This window comes from Anarrhichthys ocellatus, unplaced genomic scaffold (genome assembly GCF_004355925.1).
Source record: "Anarrhichthys ocellatus isolate YVR2014 unplaced genomic scaffold, GSC_Weel_1.0 scaffold21, whole genome shotgun sequence".
Classification (NCBI taxonomy): Eukaryota; Metazoa; Chordata; class Actinopteri; order Perciformes; family Anarhichadidae; genus Anarrhichthys; species Anarrhichthys ocellatus.
In genome coordinates, this window is record NW_022280051.1 from 739,468 (window position 1) to 762,106 (window position 22,639).

Consider the following 22,639-nt stretch of genomic DNA (forward strand, 5'->3'; position numbering starts at 1 on the left):
GAGAGAGAGAGAGAGAGAGAGAGAGAGAGAGAGAGAGAGAGAGAGAGCATGCTGTATGACATGCTGTGGAGGTAATGGTGTCAGATTCAAGTTCAGTCAACCTGAGCTGCAAGATCATCGCCACAGCATTTTAATATTAGCTCAGTAATACTAGGGTTGGTGCCTGTTTGTATGGTATTTGTGCTTCCATAAAGAAAATTACTCATGAATTTGAAACAAAGATTTTATTTTGAAATCAATTTCACAGCTAGCTTATCGTAAGTTCTTGCTCTTAGGATTCTTGATTTTTCTGCATGTTTTTCCTCCAAGTACGGGAGGTAACAAGTAACAGCTGAGTTTGCATGTCATCTGAAGAATTAATCCAAAACAGATTAATTTTGCAGTGCTGTAAACATCCCTCTCTCTTTCCTCCTCGCAGTTCTGTATCTGTCTGACGGTGATCTTCTTGCTCCAGCTGGCTGCTGGGATTCTGGGCTTCATCTTCTCTGATAAGGTAATGAAATAATGTGGAGGGGTTTCTCTATCACAATCATTTATGTATAAATGTAAGTTTTTCCACGTTTTCCCTTATTTAAAACGTTAAAAATAAACATACAGATGGGATCTCATCTGTGATGAGCCAAGACTTTGCTTTATTTGCCCTTTTCTGATTGAGTAGATTGGTGAAACACTGTCCTCTTCTGGGCTTTGCCAGGAATTGCTGCAACATTTGAAAAAACTTTAAGAAATGAACAGCAGAGTTCACTCACAGATTGGGTTACTTGATGGGATTCTGTTTGTTAGAAATGAGGACTTTAAGAAAAGGTTCTGATGTTTTACAGCCATAGAAAAGTTGGTTTCTTGGGGTTATCATATTTGTCAAACTCCTTCTACACTGAACAAAAATGTAGACGCAACACTTTTGGTTTCGCAAGCTTGTCTGAGGCCACCCCCGACAGCCGATGCAACAGTTGGTTTGCACAACCGAGGAATTTCCGCGCAAACTGTCAGAAACCATCTCATGGAAGCTCATCTGTGTGCTCGTCGTCCTCAGCAGGGTCTCTCTGACCCGCAGTCTGTCGTCGTAACCAACTTGAGTGGGCAAGTGCTCACCTCCAACAGCGTCTGGCACTTTGGAGAAGTGTTCTCCTCACAGAAAAAAAAAAAAATCCATATCCGTAGCCCTAGTGTGAAAGCCGAAGTTCTGCATGTCTAATAAATGGTTTATGATTTATAGTGGCATTTTAGTGTGACCAGCCTAAGGCACACCTGCATCTTGATAGGCCACAGCTGTCAGGTAGACTGATTATCTTGGCAAAGAAGAAATTGTGACCCATCTTTTATTTCAACTCGTGGAAAATAGGAGCAAAAGAAAGTGTTGCATCTATTTGGCCGACGTGAAACTTTCGATTTTATGATATGACATATAACCACCCATTATGTATCTTTTTGTACGTACTCTTACTTTTTTCATACTCTGCCAAGGCTCGGGATAGAGTGACGGAGATGATCAATAACGCCGTCGTCCACTACAGAGAGGACATTGATCTGCAAAACCTCATTGACTATGGTCAGAAAGAGGTGAGGATTTAGTCCAAATACAGACTGCCATCGTCAACAGTATGTACACAGATAACGAACGTGTCTTCTAATGTCTTGCATCTCAAAACGTTCGTTTGTGTCTTCAGTTTGGCTGCTGTGGTGGTGTGACGTACACCGACTGGTCCCAGAACATGTACTTCAACTGCAACCTGGTCAACCCCAGCAGAGAGCGCTGCTCTGTCCCCTTCTCCTGTTGCATCCTGTCCAAAGACAAGGTCACCTTCTGTACAAGCCTCTCCTGATGTGAGTTGGATGTATTTTGTGAATGTTTTTCTTTACGCATTTGTCTTTCAACCGTATGTGTACATGAGCAGGAGGTCATCAACACCATGTGTGGCCAGGGCATGCAGAATTTAGGGTACATTGAAGCTGGAGACCACATCTACACCAATGGCTGCATAGACAAACTGGTGAACTGGATCCACAGTAACCTGTTTCTACTGGGGGGCATCGCCCTGGGACTGGCCATACCACAGGTAGGATGTGGTGCACGGCACACACACACACACACACACAATTTAAGCCCAGCTAGTGAGCCCTCTGTTTGTGTTTTCTCTTCTGCAGCTGGTTGGCATCCTCTTGTCTCAGATTTTGATCAACCAGATCAAAGACCAGATCAAGCTCCAGAACTACAACCTCAAGCACAGCTCTGACCCGTGGAGCTGACCCCGACCGGATCAGACCAGTTTCTGATGAGCGGTGTCAGAGCATTCAGTATCATTGCTCTTGGACTCAAAAACACAAGACTAGTGTTCAGCCGGCATGTTACACATTACAATTAATGTGCTTTCAAATGGAACTGTGGAGGTCAAAAGAAACGCATGGAGAAACAGGACTCTGTTGCCACCTACTGGACATAGACCATGCTTGAATTTACCAAACTTTAGACAGTACTTTAGGAGCGTATTTGGTGGTCAGTGTCATATTGACCTTTACTTAAGAACTGCAATCAGTGTAATCTATTACAAGTCATTTTTTCGTCAAAGACACCAAACGGGAGAGTGAGTAAACGCATATGGATTTTTATTGTTTCAAACTGAATCCATGATGTGGCAAATATTTACTACCCAAAAAGGGAAATGCATTTTCTAACATATTGATTTTTTTATTTAATAAAGGAATCTCAGACCGGGTGTCCTATGCATGCTCAGCAATGTTGTTTATGGCTGCTAGTGTCTGTGAGATGCATCTGCTATTTGGTTGATGTTTTTATTATTGTATTAGCAATGCGTACCCTAAAACAAGCATGTCAGCCTATTTTATACATGGTGGATAAAGCAGGCACATATGCTAGTTGGTAAGTCATTTTTAAACTTTCACAAGCCTATATATGCGTTTGAAAAGTATTTACTTCTGGTCCCAAGAAATGCCATTTACCTTTTTTATAAAAAAGGAATATTCTAACAGTATAATAAACTTTTTACATAATGTTTTTTTTAAGGATTCATTTGACTATTACCTGTAAAGATAATGTTTACTCTCCATAACAAAATGGCCGTGTTAGGCTACTTTTTTGTCCTGCCTAGACCTGACACTGCACATGATGCCATTTCCTCCTCACGTGTCGCCAGATGACAGCCCGCATGGCTGCAGAGCTGCTGTACTTAGTTCCAATATGCTGCCATTATAAGTACATGTTTGCCAAACCACATAGGCTTTGAACAAAGTTCATATTTTTTACATATGCTGTCGATGTTATCCTGTTCTCACCGCTTGCTTTTTTTCCGCTTTTCTGTTGTAATAATGTTGAATTTAAATACAAAAGGAGTGGGGGAATTCTGCCACTAAAGAAAACAGTAGTGTGAATGCCTGAGGTGCTCTAGCGCTGTTTTGTTGATGTGGTCACTAGAACGGGCCAAGTTTGTATTTTGTGACCAATCAGTGAGCAGACAGTGGTTGAGGTTCTCCGACTGTGGAAAGGAAAAAAAAAAAAAAAAAAAAGTACTTGGAACCAAAACACGAAAAATACCCTCTCCTGTTGTCTTGATACACGACCAATTAAAGCTTCAGTTGCTCTGACAGCAAAGTAAATTGTAGCTGTATTTAAATGTTTAGTGTGGCCGTAAATGTTAAGTGCTTTTTGTGTCTGAAGGCCATCCACAGCTTTAAATTTCAGTTTTTCTACGTCTTTTCTTATCACGTGATAAGTTTAAGTTTAGGTTCTTTCAAATGAAGAGCTGTCGTTTAACTGCTGACATTTTCCTTCTTGGTTCCAGAGAAGTTCTGGAAAGAGGTTTAACTTAACTGTGAAGAAGGACAAACCAGCACGACCTCTCATCTCCACCCGTTTCTTTTCTGCCTGGCGAATGAAAAGCTGAGTTGAGAGGCATTCTCAGCCTGAAACCTGATGCCTGTAATCTTTGTGAGCAGAAACAGACCTGCATGTTTAACAGCCTTTGACGCAAGTCCGCAATCTAAACAAGACATTTCTGTGTTAGTTTAAAGCTGCAGTAACTCCCCTCTCTGGGTGAATCCCCCACCAGCACGAAACAAAATGTACTTTATCACCAATCCAATGCTGCACAATTTGGAATGGCACAGGTGTTAGTGAGTGTGTGTGTGTGTGAGAGAGAGATAGAGTGAGAGTGTGTTGGCCTGAGCTCCGCTGCTCTGTGTGTGGTCCCTGGTTTTTGCCTCTGACTCATTCAGGCGGCCATGTTGCTGTGGGTTTCATGGAGGCCCAGACACACACACACACACACACAGAGAGAGAGGAGGAACCAGAGTTAACCCAGTTTTACTCTCAGAACACCAGGAGAGAAACAAAGCATCTACAGCCATGCAAATACCACAAGTGCACTGTCCAATTAATGCGATAACAACAGCACTGTGGTTGAGATTTAGTGGTGACCAGGCTTATTCAAGCACATTAGAATAAACTTCAAGCAGCAGAAAATCATGTCACTTAGATTGTGTTTTATGTACATTCATATTTTACGTTAAGCACTTGTAGTTTTCGAATATTCTTGCAGCCACCTTAAGCCCAGGGTCATTATGAATGTCCCAGAGGAAACTGACTCAATGTAGCTTTGACTTATAGACTGCGTCCCTCCCTCAGATACCAACATGCACACTACTGCCATATAAACACGTTGCATCGTTTTGGAGATATTGGCCGTAGAGATGTCTGCCTTCTCTCCAATATAATGGTACAATATTGCACTCGGCTTGTGGTGCTCAAAGCACTAAAATAATACATTTGAAAAAAACAGCAATATCTCTATCCTTCAGAAATCAGGACGGTTACTCAAACTGCTCATTATTTTGGATAACCGGACAAATATATCTTTTTGATTTTGGGGTGAACTGTCCTTTTAAGGCAAACAGACACAAAAAAAGACATTTATACATGTTTAAAAAAACATCTTCTGTTTGATAGCTAAAATGTAGTTTCACTAAAAAGTGAAGTCGGCATCATCAGTGCACATATTTAATATCTGTATGGTGTGTGGCTCACAGTGTTCTTTCAAAATATTGTATTTGTTTTTCTGATTTATTTTCACATAAATAGTTCAATTAATTCATACAGTCTCAGGTATTGTATTGTATATAGTGTGTATTGCTGTGTAATGTCATCTCTTTCACTTAGTCTTTAATTTGTATTTATTTCATTCTAATTCTTCTTTGTGTGCTTACGTCTAAGCCTTCCTCTTGAGCAGCTGACGCATGTGAATCTTTAACCTTACTCAGAGATGATGAAAAGCACCTAATAGACTACGAAGAGCGGTTTATCCTCTTATTAAGAAAATGTACAGCATCAGAAGCACACATAATTACATTTTAAACATCCTGTTATTGTTGACTGCTGTATTATGACCCCTCTATATTGATTTGGTAGATCAGTAGTTCTCCGACAGTTTGAGGACCACCTGAGGGTTCTTAATCATAAAAGTGAGACATTTCAGCTTCACTCCCTTGAAGTTGCCACTGGTGACATGTTGTGTATAAGATCCTATGATTCAGCACAAACTACAAAAAAACAAACTCTCATATGACAGTAAAACTGTCAGATGGGGGGGGTCTGTGATGTTTTGGGGGTCTTTGAGACTTTGTTGAGAAGGCCTGCCATAAGGCACATTCTTCCACTTGCAGAGGGGGATGGGAGGGGAGGTTTTGTTGCTCGAGCTCTCCCCCACCATGTGCATACCAGAGACACAAAAAAAAAAACATCCACACACTGAGGACCACAACACCGCTTCAGACACTTCTCATCAGACACATGAGAAAAGTCACTTTTACGCACACACGTAGAGAGATGTAGGATAATGTATCACCTTGTTTTTCTGCCAGCATAAAAAGGGGGGGCCGAGGAGAAGGGGGTGGTGCGTCTGAACTGGAGATCCTATTACAGACATCCAGACTTTTTCATGGCAAGTTTTTTGTTTTTTTCTGGAGGTGGGGGGAGGGCGAGTCTGCAACTTTCTGTCTTTTTTCGTGCCCAGCCTAAATGCTTCGAATGAAAACTTTACGTTGTTTTGAACAAACGATGCGTTTTTTCTGGAAGTGAGGACGGGGTTTTTTTTGGTTTTTTTTGTGGAGCTGTTCGGATTTGGATAATGAAGGAATCCAAGAGGACGCAGCGAGGATCGGACGAGAAGCGCAGAATAAAAAAAGTTTGGGAGGACTGCGAGAAAACTTCGAAGCGCCCCCGCAGATTCCCCTCACCATGCCGAATTTGGTAACTTATTCGAAATCTAACCAGGAAAGCTTCATCTTTGGGTTTCTCGAGGAAACAGCACAAGTAAAGCACTAGAATTCAAAGTGATTTTTTATTTTTTATTTTTTGCCCAGTTGAACCAACTACTCCCAAGATGTCTTCCCAGGGTTGGAGCCCCATTGTTGGATTTTACGGGATGCTTTGCGTCTGGGCTGCCTGGCTCTCGGGCTCCGGGGCGGCGTTGTCTCCAAACGGGACTGTGTTTGAGGATAACTGCAAGAAAACCTCGACTTGCGAGGCGCTTAAATACAACACATGTCTGGGATCGCCTCTACCGTACACGCATACATCTCTGGTCCTGGCGGAGGACTCCAGCACCCAGGATGAGGCTTTTGAGAAGTTGACCATGTGGTCCGGTGAGAATTAATTTGGCCCAGTAACTTGGCTGAATATGATCCGTCTCGTTTTATAATTAAGATCGTAGAAGAAGAGTGGTACTCATCCTGTGTAATCCAATAAAAAACAAACTGTTGTAACTGTAGCGTTCATGGTTGCAATTTGTAGCAGCTTAATAAATAAGTATATACGGATCAGTTTCACTTTACATTTATATTCAGTGTTGTTTGCATTGTTTATATGTGATAATAATGTTAATTGGTTTGACAATGGGCTGGGATGGAGGCTGGAAGTGGTAAGAGAGCCTCAACAGGAAATGAAGGGTTAAAATCCCTTAAAGGCAACAAAAGGAATCACTCATAGGTGTTAGGGAGCCAACAATAGGATACTCTCACTAATAAAAGGCTTTTAGATATTCTGCTTCACATTCATCAGCACTTACTAATGATCTGTCAGGCCCAGGTCACAGCTTCAGAGGTGTGAAGGGCTCCCCACATCTGATGAGGAGCCTTATAGCCTGATGGTGGACAGAGAGAGAGATTATCCATTCATATGCCATCTCTTTACTGTGCTCATGTTTCAGTGGATACATGTTTGTCATGCACACTTCTCCTGAGGAATCCTCAGAGAGGCATTTTATTCACATTTCAAACATTTCATCGCACTTCACTAAGACTGATTCATTGTTGCGTTCTGTCTTTGTGACAATTGTGATTGTTCAAAATAAGGCAGCAGCTACTGATTATTTTCCTTATCAAATAATTTGCAGATTATTTTCTCGATGAATCAATTTGTCGACAAAATGACAGCCAAATGTCTTCAAATTGCTCATTTTGTCTGACTAAAAAAAATTTGATTATCTACCATGTGTGACAAAGGACAGTTCCATCCTCACATCTGTGCAAGTGAGGATGGAGACATTTTTTGAGCGGCATTTTTGCTGATTAGGTGATTGACTATTTATGAGTACGTGCACATCTCCAGCATCACCACCATCAGTCTGATAAATCAAGCCTGCGTCCTGTCGAACATCTCTCCTGTCTAACTTGAATGTTCCATGATGTTCTAAGATGTTTTTTTTCCTGTCCTAGGTCTGCGGAACGCTCCCCGCTGTTGGTCCGTCATCCAGCCTCTGCTCTGTGCCATCTACATGCCCAAATGTGAGAACGGCCGGGTCGAGCTGCCCAGTCAGAGCCTGTGTTTGGCTACACGGCGGCCATGTAGCATAGTAGACCAGGAGAGAGGCTGGCCCGGCTTCCTCAAGTGTGACAAATTCCCCATGGGCTGTTCGGTACGCTTTCATTGTCGTGTAATGTGTGTGTGTGTGTGTGTGTGTGAGACTATTGATCCCCAAGCGGGTCAAAGGGTCAGGGTACGCGGGTTGAATTAGAAGCTCACCTTTGTGTCCTCTGTGTGCAGAATGAGGTGCAGAAGCTGAAGTTCAACATGTCGGGCCAGTGTGAAGCTCCCCTGGTGAAGACAGACATTCAGTCCAGCTGGTACAAGGACGTGGAGGGCTGTGGTATCCAGTGTGACAACCCGCTGTTCACCGAGGAGGAGCACAATGACATGCACGCCTACATCGCGTACTTTGGCACCATCACCCTCCTCTGCACCTTCTTCACCCTGGTGAGACATAACTACAACATTCTGTGTGTTGCCTTTTCAGGATGTTCCTTAGATATTCCTCTACTAGCCCTCTTCCGACTTTCAAAATGTCCTCTGTTTCAGGCGACGTTTCTTGCCGACTGGAGGAATTCCAACCGCTACCCAGCCGTCATTCTCTTCTACATCAACGCCTGTTTTTTCGTGGGCAGTATCGGCTGGCTGGCCCAGTTCCTGGATGGAGCACGCGACGAGATTGTGTGCAAGAGCGACAACACCATGCGACTCGGGGAGCCGTCGTACGTGAACGTCTTCAACCGTTCAGTTATGACATCAGAGATCGTTCGCGACTAGGAAATGTAAGTCCTAAAAATCAAATACATCTTTGTCCGTTCTCTACAGGTCTTCAGAGACGCTGTCATGCGTCACCATCTTCATCATCGTGTACTACTCCCTGATGTCGGGCGTGATTTGGTTCGTCATGCTGACCTACGCCTGGCACACGTCCTTCAAAGCCCTGGGCACCACGCAGCAGCCGCTGTCTGGCAGAACCTCCTACTTCCACATGGTCACCTGGTCCATCCCCTTCGTCCTCACCGTGGCCATCCTGGCTATCGCTGAGGTGAGTAGGGAGCCCTTCTCCGAGACAGGAAAAATGGTTTACAGTCACGAGAAAAGATCATTTTTCTCATCTGTTGTGGCTCCGTTACTCACAGGTGGACGGAGACTCCGTGAGCGGGATCTGTTTCGTCGGCTATAAGAACTACAGATACCGTGCTGGGTTTGTGCTGGCCCCCATTGGAGTGGTGCTTGTTGTCGGCGGCTACTTCCTCATTCGGGGTGAGTTCTGTTAAAATAGCTCAGTAACCATCCTTGGTAAAGCAGTTTTAACTCTTCTATCCAAATCCTTCAGGCTTTGTTACAATCCAGAAGGCCTCCTCAGATTCGTCCCCGCAGCCACCAACACTGACTGATTCCGTTTATTTCTCCTTTTAGGCGTCATGACTTTGTTTTCCATTAAGAGTAACCACCCAGGACTACTGAGTGAGAAAGCTGCCAGCAAAATCAACGAGACGATGCTCAGACTTGGTACGTTCTCTCATCTGGTGCCATTTCACACCACAGTGGCGACCTGAGAAATAGTATGAGAGTAAACATCATGCTGGTAATAATCACTTTTGAGACCTGGGTGTTAAAGAAATGAAATGTTGTAGGAGTCTGTAGCAGCATGTTATTGGGCACACTAAACACAAATCGTGAACATTTTTGATCATCAACAGAAATAACATCACCAGGTGCAAAATATGTTAAGGTCCATGTCCTCACTGCATGAATGATATTTGGAGTGAAGTGTTTGGTACCTCACATCTAAATTGTTGTTCTTTTTCTCCTTGCCAGGTATTTTTGGATTCCTCGCTTTCGGTTTTGTTTTCATCACCTTCGGCTGCCACTTCTATGACTTCTTCAACCAGGCTGAATGGGAGAGGAGCTTCAGAGAATATGTGCTGTACGTTTTTTATTGTCGTTCTTCTTTAGGTCTGCTGGACACCTGCAGACTCTGCACACAGAAATCCACAAACTGATGCTGTTGAGTCTCAAAAACCGCCGCGTAACCACTCGGCCTGCAGCGGTGAATGTAGCCCTATTCCCTCACAGTGTTGACACTGGCTGGGTTGGAATTAATTTAGCCTCAAAAATGTAAACTGCTCTCTCCTGCCCCCGACATGTGAAAGACTTTCTTATTTACCAGATCCTGCGTTTGAATGTACCTCAGTCATACGGATGGAAGTTGTGCGAGGCGCATGCAGCATGGTCGAGGCGTTGACTTTTCCCCTCTGCGATGTTTTGAACAGGTGTGAAGCCAACGTGACGATCGCCTCTCAGACCAACAAGCCAATCCCAGAATGCACCATTAAGAACCGGCCCAGCCTGATGGTGGAGAAAATCAACCTGTTCTCCATGTTTGGGACGGGTATTGCTATGAGTACCTGGGTCTGGACCAAGGCCACCATCCTCATCTGGAAACGGACCTGGTGCAAGTAAGCAAACATCAAGCGAAGTGTAGCATTAACAATAAAGACTAAAGGCTATAGTTGTAAAAATATTTATTCTGACGATTGTGTTTAATGTTCGTTGTTGTGTTTCTGCGTTTTCCAATCTCTCCAGCAGTCTCTTCTCATTACTATCATGGCTACATGCCTGGCCACGTCCATATATGGTTTTAAAGAACAGCGTGGGAAAAGTCTAACCTCTATGCATCCAAACATGTAGCAGACTTTCCCTGACAAACATGTTTAAAAACCGTAGATATTCACCCTGAGTATTTAAAAGTATGGAGGCAGAAATGTAGTCACAATCTAGCAGTATGTCCCCAGTGTGTGCGTTTAGGTGTGCAGTGTTAATCCTTGGTTTTGTAACAGCGCTCACAAGGGCTCACTGTGACTTGGATTTCACTCACAGGAATTAGTTTCCTTCTGGCTTTGAAGAAGAAGAAAAAACAGTAATTCAGCTTCTTGGAATTATTGTTTTCGGTGTGGGTTTAAGACCGTCTCATCCAGAGTGACGCAAAAGAACAGCATCTTGCCCGGAATCAACGTGTGATCCTCGATCGGGTCTTTCTAATCATCAGACGGTGTCGGTGTCTCTTTCTGAACCTGCCTTCTGTTCTCGTGTCAGGATTCTTGGCCGTAGTGACAATGAACCCAAGAGGATCAAGAAGAGCAAGATGATCGCCAAGGCATTCGCGTTGAGGAAGGAGCTTCACAAGGACCCAGAGAAGGAGCTGTCCTTCAGTATGCACACCGTGTCCCATGAAGGACCAGTGGGTGAGTATTTCACTCTAAACTGATCATTTAGGATTTCAGTACATTTTAATACAGAGAACAGAAAACACTTTTGACTTATTAGGGTTTGCTACATTGTCCTCTACTTGGGATGAAGATTGAAACGGTTGAAACCATGTCTGGTGATGTTTGCATACGTCCACCTTGTGGTAGATAACTGAAACTGCAAGGTGTCTAATCTGGATTATTTATAGTGGAGATCATACATCATGTTAGTATTGTTATTGTATGCATATTATTCTTTTAGTACATGGCTGCTTCCCCCAAAATACAAAAAGATAGTTTCTCACTTTTCCCTCGAGGTATGTAGCCATGCAGATATATTCGGGTGTGGCACCATATGTGCTCATGTAAACAACCACTATTTATTGTTTTTCTTTCGAATTTGGCCTGAGAAGATTTTCCGTTGGCTTTTGTGTGGCTTCGAGGCTACACAGTCAGGGACAACTGTTATGTCTGTAGCTAAGAACTGACTGACACATCTCTGCTCGTGTAAGCTGTGAGGCTGCTGTGGCTGCCACGCTTGTTTAGCTTGGAGCGGTTCAGAGCTACAGAGGCACCGTGGGGGAGCCATTAAGTGCATGTTGGGTTTAAAGCTGTCCTCAGTTGTCCCTGTTGTAAATGGAAAGGTTGTGGTTTTTGTTCTCTCCTTCATAGCTGGAATAAATTTTGAACTAAATGAGCCGTCCAATGACATGTCATCAGCTTGGGCGCAGCATGTGACCAAGATGGTGGCCAGACGAGGTGCCATCCTGCCTCAGGACATCTCTGTTACTCCTACTGGCACACCAGGTGAGAGCTGGAGACCATTACACCTCCTGCTTTACATATGCTGAGCATTTCAAATCCTATTTTCCCGCCATCTTTTTTTCATCTTTTGCCCTTTTTTTTTATCCGAGAACTGTTGAACACCGACTTTCTTTCTGTTATTTCTTCACAGTACCACCTCCAGAGGAGAGGAACAGGCTGTGGATGGTGGAGGCTGAGATCTCACCAGAGATGATAAAGAGGAAAAAGAAGAAGAAGAAGAGGAAGAAGGAAGTGCGTCCAGCGGAGGAAGAGGTGGACAACCAGGCTTATCGCCAGCGCGAGTTTGGTCGCAGCTCGGTGCCTCGCTTGCCCAAGTTGCCATGCCACCCCAGTCTGGTCGCTAATCTGCGGGAGCAGCAGAGGCAACAGCAGAAGATGGAGGAGGAAGTCCTGCCAGGGTCCTACCCAGATATCCAACCCTCTCACTCCCAGTCCCGTGAGCAGAGGTGCCCTTATCCATCTTACCAGAGCAGTCGGTACAGCTACAGCCGCAACCACCCTCCGACCTTCAACAACCGCCCAGAGGATCTGGGTCTCGGGCCACGATGCCTCCCCTCAGCCTCCACCTGGCAGCCCAGTGGACCTTCCAGCTACCCGGGGGAGACGGATCTCACCGACGGGCTGTCAGAGAGGATGGCCCACGTGGCTCGGGTACCGGCAGGACGAAGGTCCGGCTATGGACCCATTCACTCCCGGACCAATTTAATGGAGGCGGAGCTTATGGATGCCGACTCTGACTTCTAGGAGCACAGCTCCGATGTATATGCTTTGTGGTACACAGACAGTAAGCTACAAAAAGTGCTGGATACTTTAAAAATTCGTATTAAAGTGCATCTAATTCCACCGGTCCAGATGGAAGTTTTTATATATTATTTTTTGGTCAAAAAACAAAGGGATAAAGTGAAAAAATATGTTGTGAATAAGTTAATGAAAGACTATTTTTTTATACTTTATTTGTGTCCAATCAAATTTCAAAGGCAACTCCATGATGACAAGACAAAAGGCAGCTAAACTTTATATGGCTTGAAACAGAACCCCCTATGTATTCATCAGCAGGTGTCAGCCCAGCCAGACCTCCAACTCTAAACGTGGCCGGGAAAGTCACGGTGTCACAGATGAAGTTCAGTTTGACACTGTCAACTTGTTTTTTGGAATTACCACTAAGGATATTTGAAGATGAACGCAGTGGAAAAAGTCAGTTATATTGTTATTCTTTGAATGACAGCTTGTGTCATCATTATTTTTACTGCCCCGGGGCTGTAAAACCGGACTCGTACAGAAGAACATACAGGTTTAAAAATGCTGCGGGCTACTTGCAAATACTTTTGAACCCAGGTCTTATATTGTGTTTCTAAGACTCCATTTCTCTCTTCCCACCACTATTTAGCCATTAATCTCTATGTTTATGTACAGTTAACGTGAGGTGCAATTTGCATTATGCTCGGTTGCCTGGTGCAATAAACCTACAATGAGCTTATTTTTGGCCTGGAGGAAAAGAAATACTGAAGTGAATGCTGTGGCCTGGATACTTCAGAACAACTTTTCTCCTTGAAAGTGTTGTTTTTTTTTACAGCAGTATTTCTACTGTTAATCTGTTGTACATATTCAATATAAACTGGGCTTCATATGTGCGTTTTCCTTTCTTCAGTCCAGTTCAAACTCTTGTGTTTGACGTATTTTAGACAGCAGTGGGCTCAGAGGTCACTTTTTAAGTAAATGCTTCTATTTTACAGTATCTTTCTAAATGTGTGTTGTGTATATAGGATGTTCATAGATTTCTTAACAAGGGTATTATTTGTACAGATTTATATATCAAATCACTTCATTACTCTGCTGATATGATAAATAAAAAGGGAAGAGTCAACTATGCTATAAAAAGTTGTCACTGTACTTGTGCTGTAACCAAAACTTCACCTAGTATTGTCATTTTACACTCGATATGGATAAATGATGCTGAAGTCATTCTTAGCCAACGGTAAGTAGTTTAATGCAAGTGTCTAGATATTCATGTGAGATGTGTATGATAGAGAATTATTTATGTTATAAGTAGTTACCACACTGCTATGAATTCTACAATATAAGGAGTTGGGTAACAAAATAAAGAATAGCTGATATCCACCCAAAATGTTAATGTTCAACGATTATTAAGAAGATTATGGTTTTACTTTGTATGCCCTGAAAAGTAATAACTTCTGTTTTTGTGAGCTGTCAAACTGATTTAGGCCTACCCGCAGGCCTCGAGTTGCTTTCTGTGTTTAGTCTCCCAACTGTGTACAAATAAGCTTATACTGTCACTTTGTGCAGCTGTACTTTTTTTGTTTTTATATGTAAATAAAAGGAACCCTTCACTTCTCTCTGTGGATGTTTTGCCTTATGTCACACAATTCACTAGCCACAGTTTGTGCCTCTCATTTATTGCTATTATTTCACCTGAGTCACAGAGCTAAGCATCTGATTGTATGAAAAAAATTGCATGGTTTTCAGATCCTCAAAAATCTTCTTCCATCTTAATGTTTCTGTCCGCTGAACGATTAAACATTTTTTTGTCCTGTTTTTTTACAGGTTATCCCTCATTTTCTTAACACAAACAAAGATTACATGACATATATTTTCACTCAATTTGTATAACATGAACCAAAAAGTTCAAATTGTATTGGTACATATTAATGTTACTTTCTAAAACCTTATATTTTCCTACAAAATAACGTTTTATATGTTGCTTCTGATTTTTACAAAAACAATAACAGTATGCAACGCAGTAAGAACGTGCATAGTTTGCTGTTGTCTGCAATGTCACACTTCATTGATTCTGGCACTGGGGGTGTTAAAGTTGCTCATTTTCAAATCCTACACACAGTAGGATCCAAAGATTAAAAATAAAAAATAAACATCCAAATGTATCTACAGAAAGGAAGATAGAAAGAAAACACATGGAGGAAGAGAGGAGGCCTTTAAGAATGGACACAGGGGTTAAATCAGATTTAAAATGTTGCGGTATCTCCAGCTACTCCATCCCTCACCCCGCCCCTCTCCGTGTTTGCTGGTGTCGGTCCTCCGCCGTGAGGAACCTGCAGTGACCGCACAGTAGACTTCATAAAGAAGGGGGGGAACCCTCGACGCACCGATGACACAGGAGCGACACTCGGACAGACACAATGTCCCACAATAAGTCTTCATTGACGCCAGCTGCTGTGGAGAACCTGCGGAGAAGATCCGCGGCGGATTCAGGTGAGACCAAACTACTTCTGCTTCTGAAAGCTGCTTTCTCACACCTCCATTTCGACAACCCCCTCCTGCATTTGTCCCTTTAAAACCCGGGCTGTCAGAAGTTCTCTTTACGTTTTGTGTTGATTTCTTTGCTTCTTTTACATTTGACTTGATTTTGTCGCGAGCGCGTTCATCAAAGTCACCTGTGCTTCCAGACGTCCCTCCGGTCTGAGCTAAACGTTGAGAGGACTTCCTGGAGGACTTTCTGTTTGACTGTCAAACTCCACAGAAGTCGCTTTATTCCGAGAATAATTGAATTCATTATAAACATCTAAACGTTACTGGGGTTACTTTTGGTGCAGCCTACCTTTTTTTTTAAATGTTCAGACAGGTTCAGGATTGTGTCCGAAATCGGAGGCATGTGTTCTTTTGCCTTGCAATGATCAAAACTGTTCAATCATAATGTAGTTTATTCATCTTGTTTACATCATGTTAGTTTGGTGGATTGACAAAAGGAAAAATAAGCAACCATTGATTGTTGCAAACTTGCATTCCTCGGCTTGGGCTGTTTTCATGAAGTTGCCAACTCACTATCAAAGTAGTTTTAAAAAGGCGCCAGGCCAAAAGTAGATATCAGCTTTCTGTGGAATATTATTTATGAATGTGTGAGTCTGAAGCATCAGCTTTTAGTTGCTTCTGAAATCTGACCATTGCACCATTAAATCCTAAACATCACACATTGGGAGTAAAACATTATAAGCAGATGGATTATTTACAGTACAAGCATCATGCTTCTATATTTAATTGCAAACCGTAGCATAGTCGACTGAGTTATTGTGTGTGTTGCAATGCATTTATAATGTGATCGGTTTTAGCAGACAGCAATTGACAGAGTGGGGGAAGAGGGGGACACTGCATGACTCTCAGGAGGTTTTTGTTAGTCACACACATTTCCATGGCTGGAAGGCATTGGTGCTGGACGTCAATCACGCTCTACACCTCTAATTCAATGATACCCCGCCGTGAGGCGACTTTGTGTGTAGATTCATCATTTCAATGCACCACCTCCTGTCTTGGTTCAGCATTGTTGCACAATTTGCAAAAAGTTATTTCAAGAGATTGCTTGATGTGCTGTGCCTTTTTTAAATCCGTAGCTCTCCCCCCCCCCCCCCCGTGATGTTTCCTTATACAGAGAACTCTGTAGATCCTGAACAGCATCCCCAGTTTCCACGGCGACAGTGGCAAACTGATTTGCTCTGCGTTGGCCCCCAGCATCCGGATCTAGGCGCAGCGGAGACGCCCTCCCCGGCTGCTTCTGCCCACCAATTCTGTCACTACACACCGAAATGTTTCCTCACCGTCCACAGAGGTGAGTGTCCCAGTTTCTTTGGGGGGGGATTATCATGTGGGATATTTTCCCATCTTGCCATGTGGAAGAGTTTTCTCACAGCTGTGATCTACCGCAGGAGGACTCGGTACCTCACAATCTACTCCCTCTCGCTATGGAGAGGAGGTTTGGGATGAGGGCACCACAAAGACTACAATCAGAGCTGAGAATGAGGTGGAGGCACACAGGGAGGCCAACAACTACAAGGTGGGACACGACTGGGTTAAGGCGACACTTTCACTCCCAACATTTTGCACCTAATGACTCGGTATCCTTTGCAGGGGGTGTATGCATGGCTGAAGGGGAAAATGTGGAGTTGAACTGAGTTATGTGTTAACAATACCAGACTGTTTTTACATTCTTTGTTTCATGTGACATACTTTTAATCCAAATTCACGCTTTTTTTTCCAGTTTGGCTTCAGAAAGTGGAAGGGCAATGTAACGGAGAAGCCCATTGAAGACCGATCAGACATCATCAAAGAGCTCCACTCTGATCTTAGCATTGTTAAGCCTCAAGAAGGTCTTTTTCTTCATGTTCTATCTTTGCGCATTCATTCTGTTTTAACAGGACCTACATACTCATACAGGCAGATACGGAGTTGTTCCGGGGGAAAGCAATAACCTGCGTTTGTGATCTCTCCTCTCCTCCAGGCTCAGTGGCCACCTTTGGGAACATACTTTATGTCATTTTATTTGGATGGTGGATATCTTTAATCTACCTCCTCATTTGTCCTGTCATGTTTCTAACAATCGTCGGTGCCCCTTATGGTACGTATCCTAAAAACTAGCTGCATCACTGAGCGTATTGTAATGTCCTCTGAAATCTGGAACATCGTGACATTTCTTTTCTTGTTGCTCTTTCCAGGCAAACTTTGTTTAATGATGGCGTGGTACTTTATTTGGCCATTTGGGAAGTCGATAGAGAAGGTAACTTGTTCGATAGTATAATAATATTCCACTATTTAAGTGTCTCAAAAGAAGCTGAGACGTGCTATTTACATGTTGCCAACAAGTGATGTCCTGTTGTCGTCTCTGCCCTTTTCAGGCTGATGATGTTAAGAGATCTACTGCAAAGCCTCCAAAGTTTGAGGTCATTCCTGAAGACAGTGAAGACAGTAGGGAAAAGGACACTGCGCCCCTTCTGATGTCTTCCCCAATCCCTGTTGTGATCCCTGTCCCAGAACCACCAGCTAGAAGAACTTTGAGGCATTGGGTAAGAAAGTCAGAATCTTAACCACTTGGTGCATCATAGCTTTATTAATATTTCTTTGTATGATTCAAATTGTTCTTTGTCCCTCTCTGCAGTGTCGCATCAGCACTTATGTTTGGCTGTTGCTGGGCTACCCTGTCCTGACTGTGGTCCACTCCCTGGCCTGTTTGCTCTCCTGGCTGCCGGTCTTCACTATACCTGTAGCCAAGATGAACGCTCGCGCACTGACCATCGTCCTGCTCATGGAACCGGAGGACATTCAGATTCACAGACTGGAAAAGGTACACATTCATTTTGAATGAAATGTCAGTGGTTAGTGGAGATTAATGCAAGATGGCAGCTGCTCTACTTTGCTTAATCTGAACTAAGGTGCCGGAAGTATCAACAAGTCCAAACTGATTAAAGGTATCTCTTTCGGTGAGGTATCAAGGCAAGGAATGTGTGCAATATTTTCCTTCCTTTGCAGCACGGGTCATGCTTGTCAAAACATGAACTGCAAGGTTTTTATAGTCGCCTTATTAGCTACGGCAACATCTAACTGAAGCGCTCGCCATGCATCTACTAATTGCTTTTAAGGGGCAGTTCAATCAAATCACAAAGAACACAGCTCCCCCAAGTGGTATGTAACATGTACTGTACATAACTTGCAAATGTTCAGAGACCTTTAACACTGGACAGTTGTCATTGGGAATTGACTTCAATAGAAATATCTCTACATGAAAATTGACATTGACATTGATGCACTATCCAGAGTAACCAGGATGTTGTTCATAGAAAGACGTGTTGCTGATGCCACTAGAGGAAAGCAGAGAAAGGGTTTTTTTCTTTTGATTTGTGTGAACTGGCCCTTTAAACCTCACCCGTTAGTTGATTGTTTGCATCTAATGAATGAATTTGTAACTTGAGGTGAGTGTATTATGTTCTCTTTTGCAGACGTTTGGGTGTGAGACCAGAGTCCTCTTGTGCTGTTATCATGCTTTCAATGCATATTACTACAAATACACTGTCCAAGGAATCAACATTTTTGCTCTCAGTATCCTTTTTGCACAGTTCTGCAGATATACATGGTAAATACAGTACTGCTGTCTGTCCATTTGTTCTCCTTAAGTCTCTGTTCCCTGCAGACCTGCTCCCCCTGGTATTTATCACTCTCATTATTGGCTATACTGACCGTGAACACCATTTATGCAGCGCAGAGACCAAGTTTGCCACAGCCATCACCTCTATCATTCCCCTATCCTACTATATTGGCATGGGTATTGCCAGGTAAGGTTGTTTTTTTTAATTTGTGGCCAGTAGATGAATGTGAATGAAAAGAGAAAGTACATACTGGAGGTGTAATTTGAATCATGAATTATGATGCACTATACATAAAATGGTTGCTTTATTGATAACTGCATATTCCCGCAGCATTTCTGCACAGAGTAACTTCGCAGTGGGAGCAGTGGTGAATGCGACGTTTGGTTCCATCTCGGAGATGACCTTTTACATCACAGCACTGCTGCACGGACACAATGCAGGCACCAAATGTTATGAGGAGATCGTTAAAGCAGCGCTCACTGGGACCTTGCTCGGGTGTATACTGTTTGTACCTGTGAGTGCCCGAGAAGGACAAAACGAACACATGTACATATCAGTGAACATGCAGCATTATGATCCTCTGATATGATTCTAAACCTCTTGCTGACTTGTTTGTGTTTGTCAACGGCACAGGGTATCTGTATGGTCATTGGGGGCATTAAGCACAGGGAGCAACGATTCAACAGTCGGTCAGCCGGAGTGAGCTCAGCTTTACTCTTCATATCCGTTGGAGGTATGGATGGCAGCTGCACATGTAACTGGTTTTCATACAGTTTGTCCTCTACTAACGGATTCATGAAACCTGACCGTCATGTTGTAATATCGTCCCTAGGTGTGTTCGCTCCCACCCTCTTCTCAAAGGCCTTCAGTAATCTGGTGTGTGAGAGCTGCACCAACATCCCAGGCAATGGCAGTGTGCCCTTCGTCTGCAAAAATTGTCACTACAACACGGTGAGTTTAAAAACACTTTTTCATTCCAGTTTTGTTCACTGTACCTGCATTTGGAAATGACGGGGGGAGCAGCAGTGTGATTTGTGCTTGCAGTGCTTAAATTACTTTATTTTTTTTCTATTGACACATTCTACACACTCCTACCATGAAGATTAAATATGTGTGGTTCTCCACAGTTTGATTATATAAAAGGTTAACAAAAGGATATTGTTTTTTTTGTTTTGAACAGAGTCAAGCTGTCCCACAATTGATCCTGTCCCATATTGAGTAAGTCCAGGTGCTACATGCATATTTATTTTTACTTTGCAGCATAATTAAGTTTTCAGGTTGTACGTCCGTCCCATTCTCGTGAATGCGATATCTCAGGAACGCATGGAGGGAATTTGGTGGTCAAAGGTCACTTTGACCACGTTTTTGGTCATAGCTGAAGAGTTATGAAGATTTCACACAAATGTCTAATAGAATAAGATAAAGACATTTGGACAGACGTGGATGTAAACTGCAACATGATGCGAGGCGGTAATTGTAGTTTTAAAGTTATCAACTCGGTAGTGTTTTAACTAGTTATTAAATACAAAAATGTTTTCCAGGCCGCTGGTGTACACAATCTCTGTGCTGCTGCCTGCTGCATACCTGATCGGCCTCATCTTCACACTGAAAACCCACTCCCACATCTATGATATCCATATCAGCGATGGTCAAGGGGGCCATGCGCACGGTGTTAAGTACGCCCATGAGGGTACCGGCATCTACCACCCCACTGGTGAGGTCACCACTGGCCATCACCTTGTAGCCAACACGTGTATTAATGCCAGCATTGTTTCCACCGGCCACGTTGCAACAGGTGTGTCTGTGGTGTGCACGTAGTGTTTTGGGTGAAGGAGCATGAAATAGCGAAGCACTGATGCCTGTTGCCTACTGTATTTGTGCATGTGAGGAAAGCCTTTCCCTTGCAGTGAGGTAAAGTTGTGCCTGTGCATGACAAAACCCTTAAGCATGTGAGGGTGAAGAACCTAGACACGGGAGAAAGTTCAGACTTTGAACTCGATTGGCTGGATGTGAAAGGGGAGGAAAAACCTTCTGCTACGGTGAAGTAATTCAGAAATGTTAAAAATTCGGTAAGCTTATCATGTGTATTCAACCAGCAGCTCATCATGTAGTCCACTGGTCCCGGTGGAGGGCTCTTGGAGTGCTGATTGCTGCCACAATATTGATGGCCTGCTGCGCTGACCTCAGCACTCAGAACATAGAGCCCATCCTGACCCATTCCTACATCTCCCAGGTATTAAAATGCTGTTTTCTTTAAAGAGGAAGGCAAAATGTTGCTTAGATTCAGAGTTTAATTGGTTCTTGGTCATAGAAGAAAATGCAAACTTCCAATCAAGTTGACGTTCAAAAGCTAGAATACCTTTTTGATAAGCCAAATCCAAGAAATGTAGTTTTTATGGAGCCTCGATGTTAACGGATGTGTTTAGACTTGAGGACAAAGAATTGTGTACCTCAGTGTGTGTCTTTGTACTTGATGCTGCCCCACCTTTTGCAGTACTTCATCGGTGTCACCGTGTTGGCCATGGTGCCAGAGCTTCCTGAGATTGTCAATGGGATCCAATTTGCACTGCAGAACAACATCAGCCTGAGGTACGGGTACACTGTGCTGTTGAAGTATAGTTTTTATTTATCGCCTGAATTCTTCCCCTTTTTATAAAGACCACACTTGAGCAATGATAGATCTGGTAATATTAAATATATAATTTATGCATAAATAATGAAAATGTAATGGTTCGATGTCTAATTTGTTATTTTACTGATTTATGAATATAGATTTTCACATTGTGCATAAAGTGTAATGCTGTTAAAACATTCTTTTTCCATAAGTTGATACCAATGTCGATTGAGCCTTTGTTGAAATTAACAAGAGTGTTTTCAACACATTTCAACTTTTCAACTTGAAATGTGTTTTTGGCTACAGCCTTGAAGTGGGCAGTTGCATTGCTGTACAGGTCTGCATGATTCAGATCCCACTGCTCGTACTCTTCAATGCCTTCTATGTAAGTTCCATTCAAAAGTGTAATATTAGATTTCCTAACAAAATGCAGTTGTTTCAATCCTGACTTTTTCCTCCCCAGGATGTTGGATTCGTGCTTGTGTTCAGTGATATTCATCTCTGGGCCAGCATCTTCAGTGTCATTCTGGTCAACTACATCTTCATGGATGGAAAATGTGACTACTTTCAGGGTAAGTCAGGATGCAGATTTCTCCACATTAGATATGGACATCATACATTTAAGAGACCAAGAGAGAATATTACATGTGTTAGCAAGCTAGTCATGTCTAACTTCTAAACCATGCAGTAATGAGTGAGCAGGTAAGAGGAAGCGTGCCTGCGGTCTGTTTTTTAGTAAAGTTTAATCTTGATATGTAGATTATAATCAACTGTTTCCTTTGCAGGCACTGCTCTAGTGGTGGTCTACCTCATCCTTTTGTCCCTTTACTTCTTTGCTCCTCCTCCGCCCTCTTGTTGACCTGCTTGGCTCCGAACATGTTAAGCCACTACAGAAATACACTTACTTCATCTGCAGGTGCTGTGGATTCAGTGGCACAAAACATGGAAAGGGATTTTGGATTGAGTTTTGAGTTTTGAAAGTTGACAGCAGAGTTGTAGGCGTACAGCTGTCTGCTTCTTGTCAATATGTGATGCTGAGCGGTGCTTTGCACACTTGAACACATTCCCACTTCTGGCTGTCGTAAAAATCTGTAACTTCAATTTTTTTGCTCTTGCATTTATGTAAATTGGTGGTATTCATTTATGGTTCCAATATATTGTAATAAGTGGTTTATACAGGACATAATAAATGCATTCATTTACAAAACTTCTGTGAAATAAGACCACTCTTTCAACCAGGGATTCACTT

The 22,639-nt window shown here is 42.9% G+C and overlaps 3 protein-coding genes across 5 annotated transcripts in view; all 3 read left to right on the forward strand.

The window, feature by feature from the left end:
• tspan33a (tetraspanin 33a) overlaps positions 1-4,768 on the forward strand; it is a 7,739-nt gene extending 2,971 nt beyond the window's left edge. The window contains exons 4-8 of the mRNA XM_031858770.1: positions 419-493; positions 1,465-1,560; positions 1,668-1,796; positions 1,896-2,057; positions 2,146-4,768. Coding sequence (XP_031714630.1) covers positions 419-493; positions 1,465-1,560; positions 1,668-1,796; positions 1,896-2,057; positions 2,146-2,247 — 564 coding nt within the window. The 3' untranslated portion in view covers positions 2,248-4,768. The remainder of the gene's footprint in view (positions 1-418; positions 494-1,464; positions 1,561-1,667; positions 1,797-1,895; positions 2,058-2,145) is intronic.
• A 1,135-nt stretch (positions 4,769-5,903) lies between these two features.
• On the forward strand, positions 5,904-14,245 carry smo (smoothened, frizzled class receptor). 2 transcript variants are annotated; one of them, XM_031859310.1, is made up of 13 exons: positions 5,904-6,259; positions 6,373-6,654; positions 7,726-7,925; positions 8,054-8,263; positions 8,366-8,538; positions 8,642-8,861; positions 8,956-9,079; positions 9,236-9,328; positions 9,638-9,746; positions 10,093-10,278; positions 10,916-11,064; positions 11,740-11,874; positions 12,023-14,245. In XM_031859310.1, the coding sequence occupies exons 2-13, from the start codon at positions 6,393-6,395 to the stop codon at positions 12,634-12,636; spliced, it is 2,475 nt and encodes an 824-aa protein (XP_031715170.1). In that variant the 5' UTR covers positions 5,904-6,259; positions 6,373-6,392; the 3' UTR covers positions 12,637-14,245. The 2 variants fall into 2 exon arrangements, with proteins under 2 accessions (XP_031715170.1, XP_031715169.1); XM_031859309.1 differs by having other exon boundaries at positions 5,904-6,654.
• A 705-nt stretch (positions 14,246-14,950) lies between these two features.
• Positions 14,951-22,577, forward strand: cax1 (cation/H+ exchanger protein 1). Of its 2 annotated transcripts, none has more exons than XM_031859276.1 (20): positions 14,951-15,120; positions 16,292-16,468; positions 16,566-16,693; positions 16,898-17,006; positions 17,138-17,254; positions 17,352-17,413; positions 17,532-17,699; positions 17,792-17,977; positions 18,630-18,729; positions 18,821-18,962; positions 19,107-19,290; positions 19,410-19,509; positions 19,609-19,727; positions 19,957-19,994; positions 20,318-20,490; positions 20,873-21,009; positions 21,271-21,365; positions 21,697-21,775; positions 21,854-21,962; positions 22,176-22,577. In XM_031859276.1, the coding sequence occupies exons 1-20, from the start codon at positions 15,048-15,050 to the stop codon at positions 22,247-22,249; spliced, it is 2,370 nt and encodes a 789-aa protein (XP_031715136.1). In that variant the 5' UTR covers positions 14,951-15,047; the 3' UTR covers positions 22,250-22,577. The 2 variants fall into 2 exon arrangements, with proteins under 2 accessions (XP_031715136.1, XP_031715137.1); XM_031859277.1 differs by having other exon boundaries at positions 14,952-15,120; positions 20,876-21,009.
• Positions 22,578-22,639: the final 62 nt, after the last annotated feature.

Bases quoted from the DNA above. Each gene is read 5' to 3' on its own strand.
- smo (XM_031859309.1), top strand. From the start codon at position 6,393: ATGTCTTCCCAGGGTTGGAGCCCCATTGTTGGATTTTACGGGATGCTT. The intron at 8,862-8,955 runs GTGAGTAGGGAG...CGTTACTCACAG, and splicing joins CCATCCTGGCTATCGCTGAG to GTGGACGGAGACTCCGTGAG. The intron at 11,065-11,739 runs GTGAGTATTTCA...TCTCCTTCATAG, and splicing joins GTCCCATGAAGGACCAGTGG to CTGGAATAAATTTTGAACTA.
- cax1 (XM_031859276.1), top strand. From the start codon at position 15,048: ATGTCCCACAATAAGTCTTCATTGACGCCAGCTGCTGTGGAGAACCTG. The intron at 16,469-16,565 runs GTGAGTGTCCCA...GATCTACCGCAG, and splicing joins TTTCCTCACCGTCCACAGAG to GAGGACTCGGTACCTCACAA. The intron at 17,978-18,629 runs GTACACATTCAT...TCTCTTTTGCAG, and splicing joins AGATTCACAGACTGGAAAAG to ACGTTTGGGTGTGAGACCAG.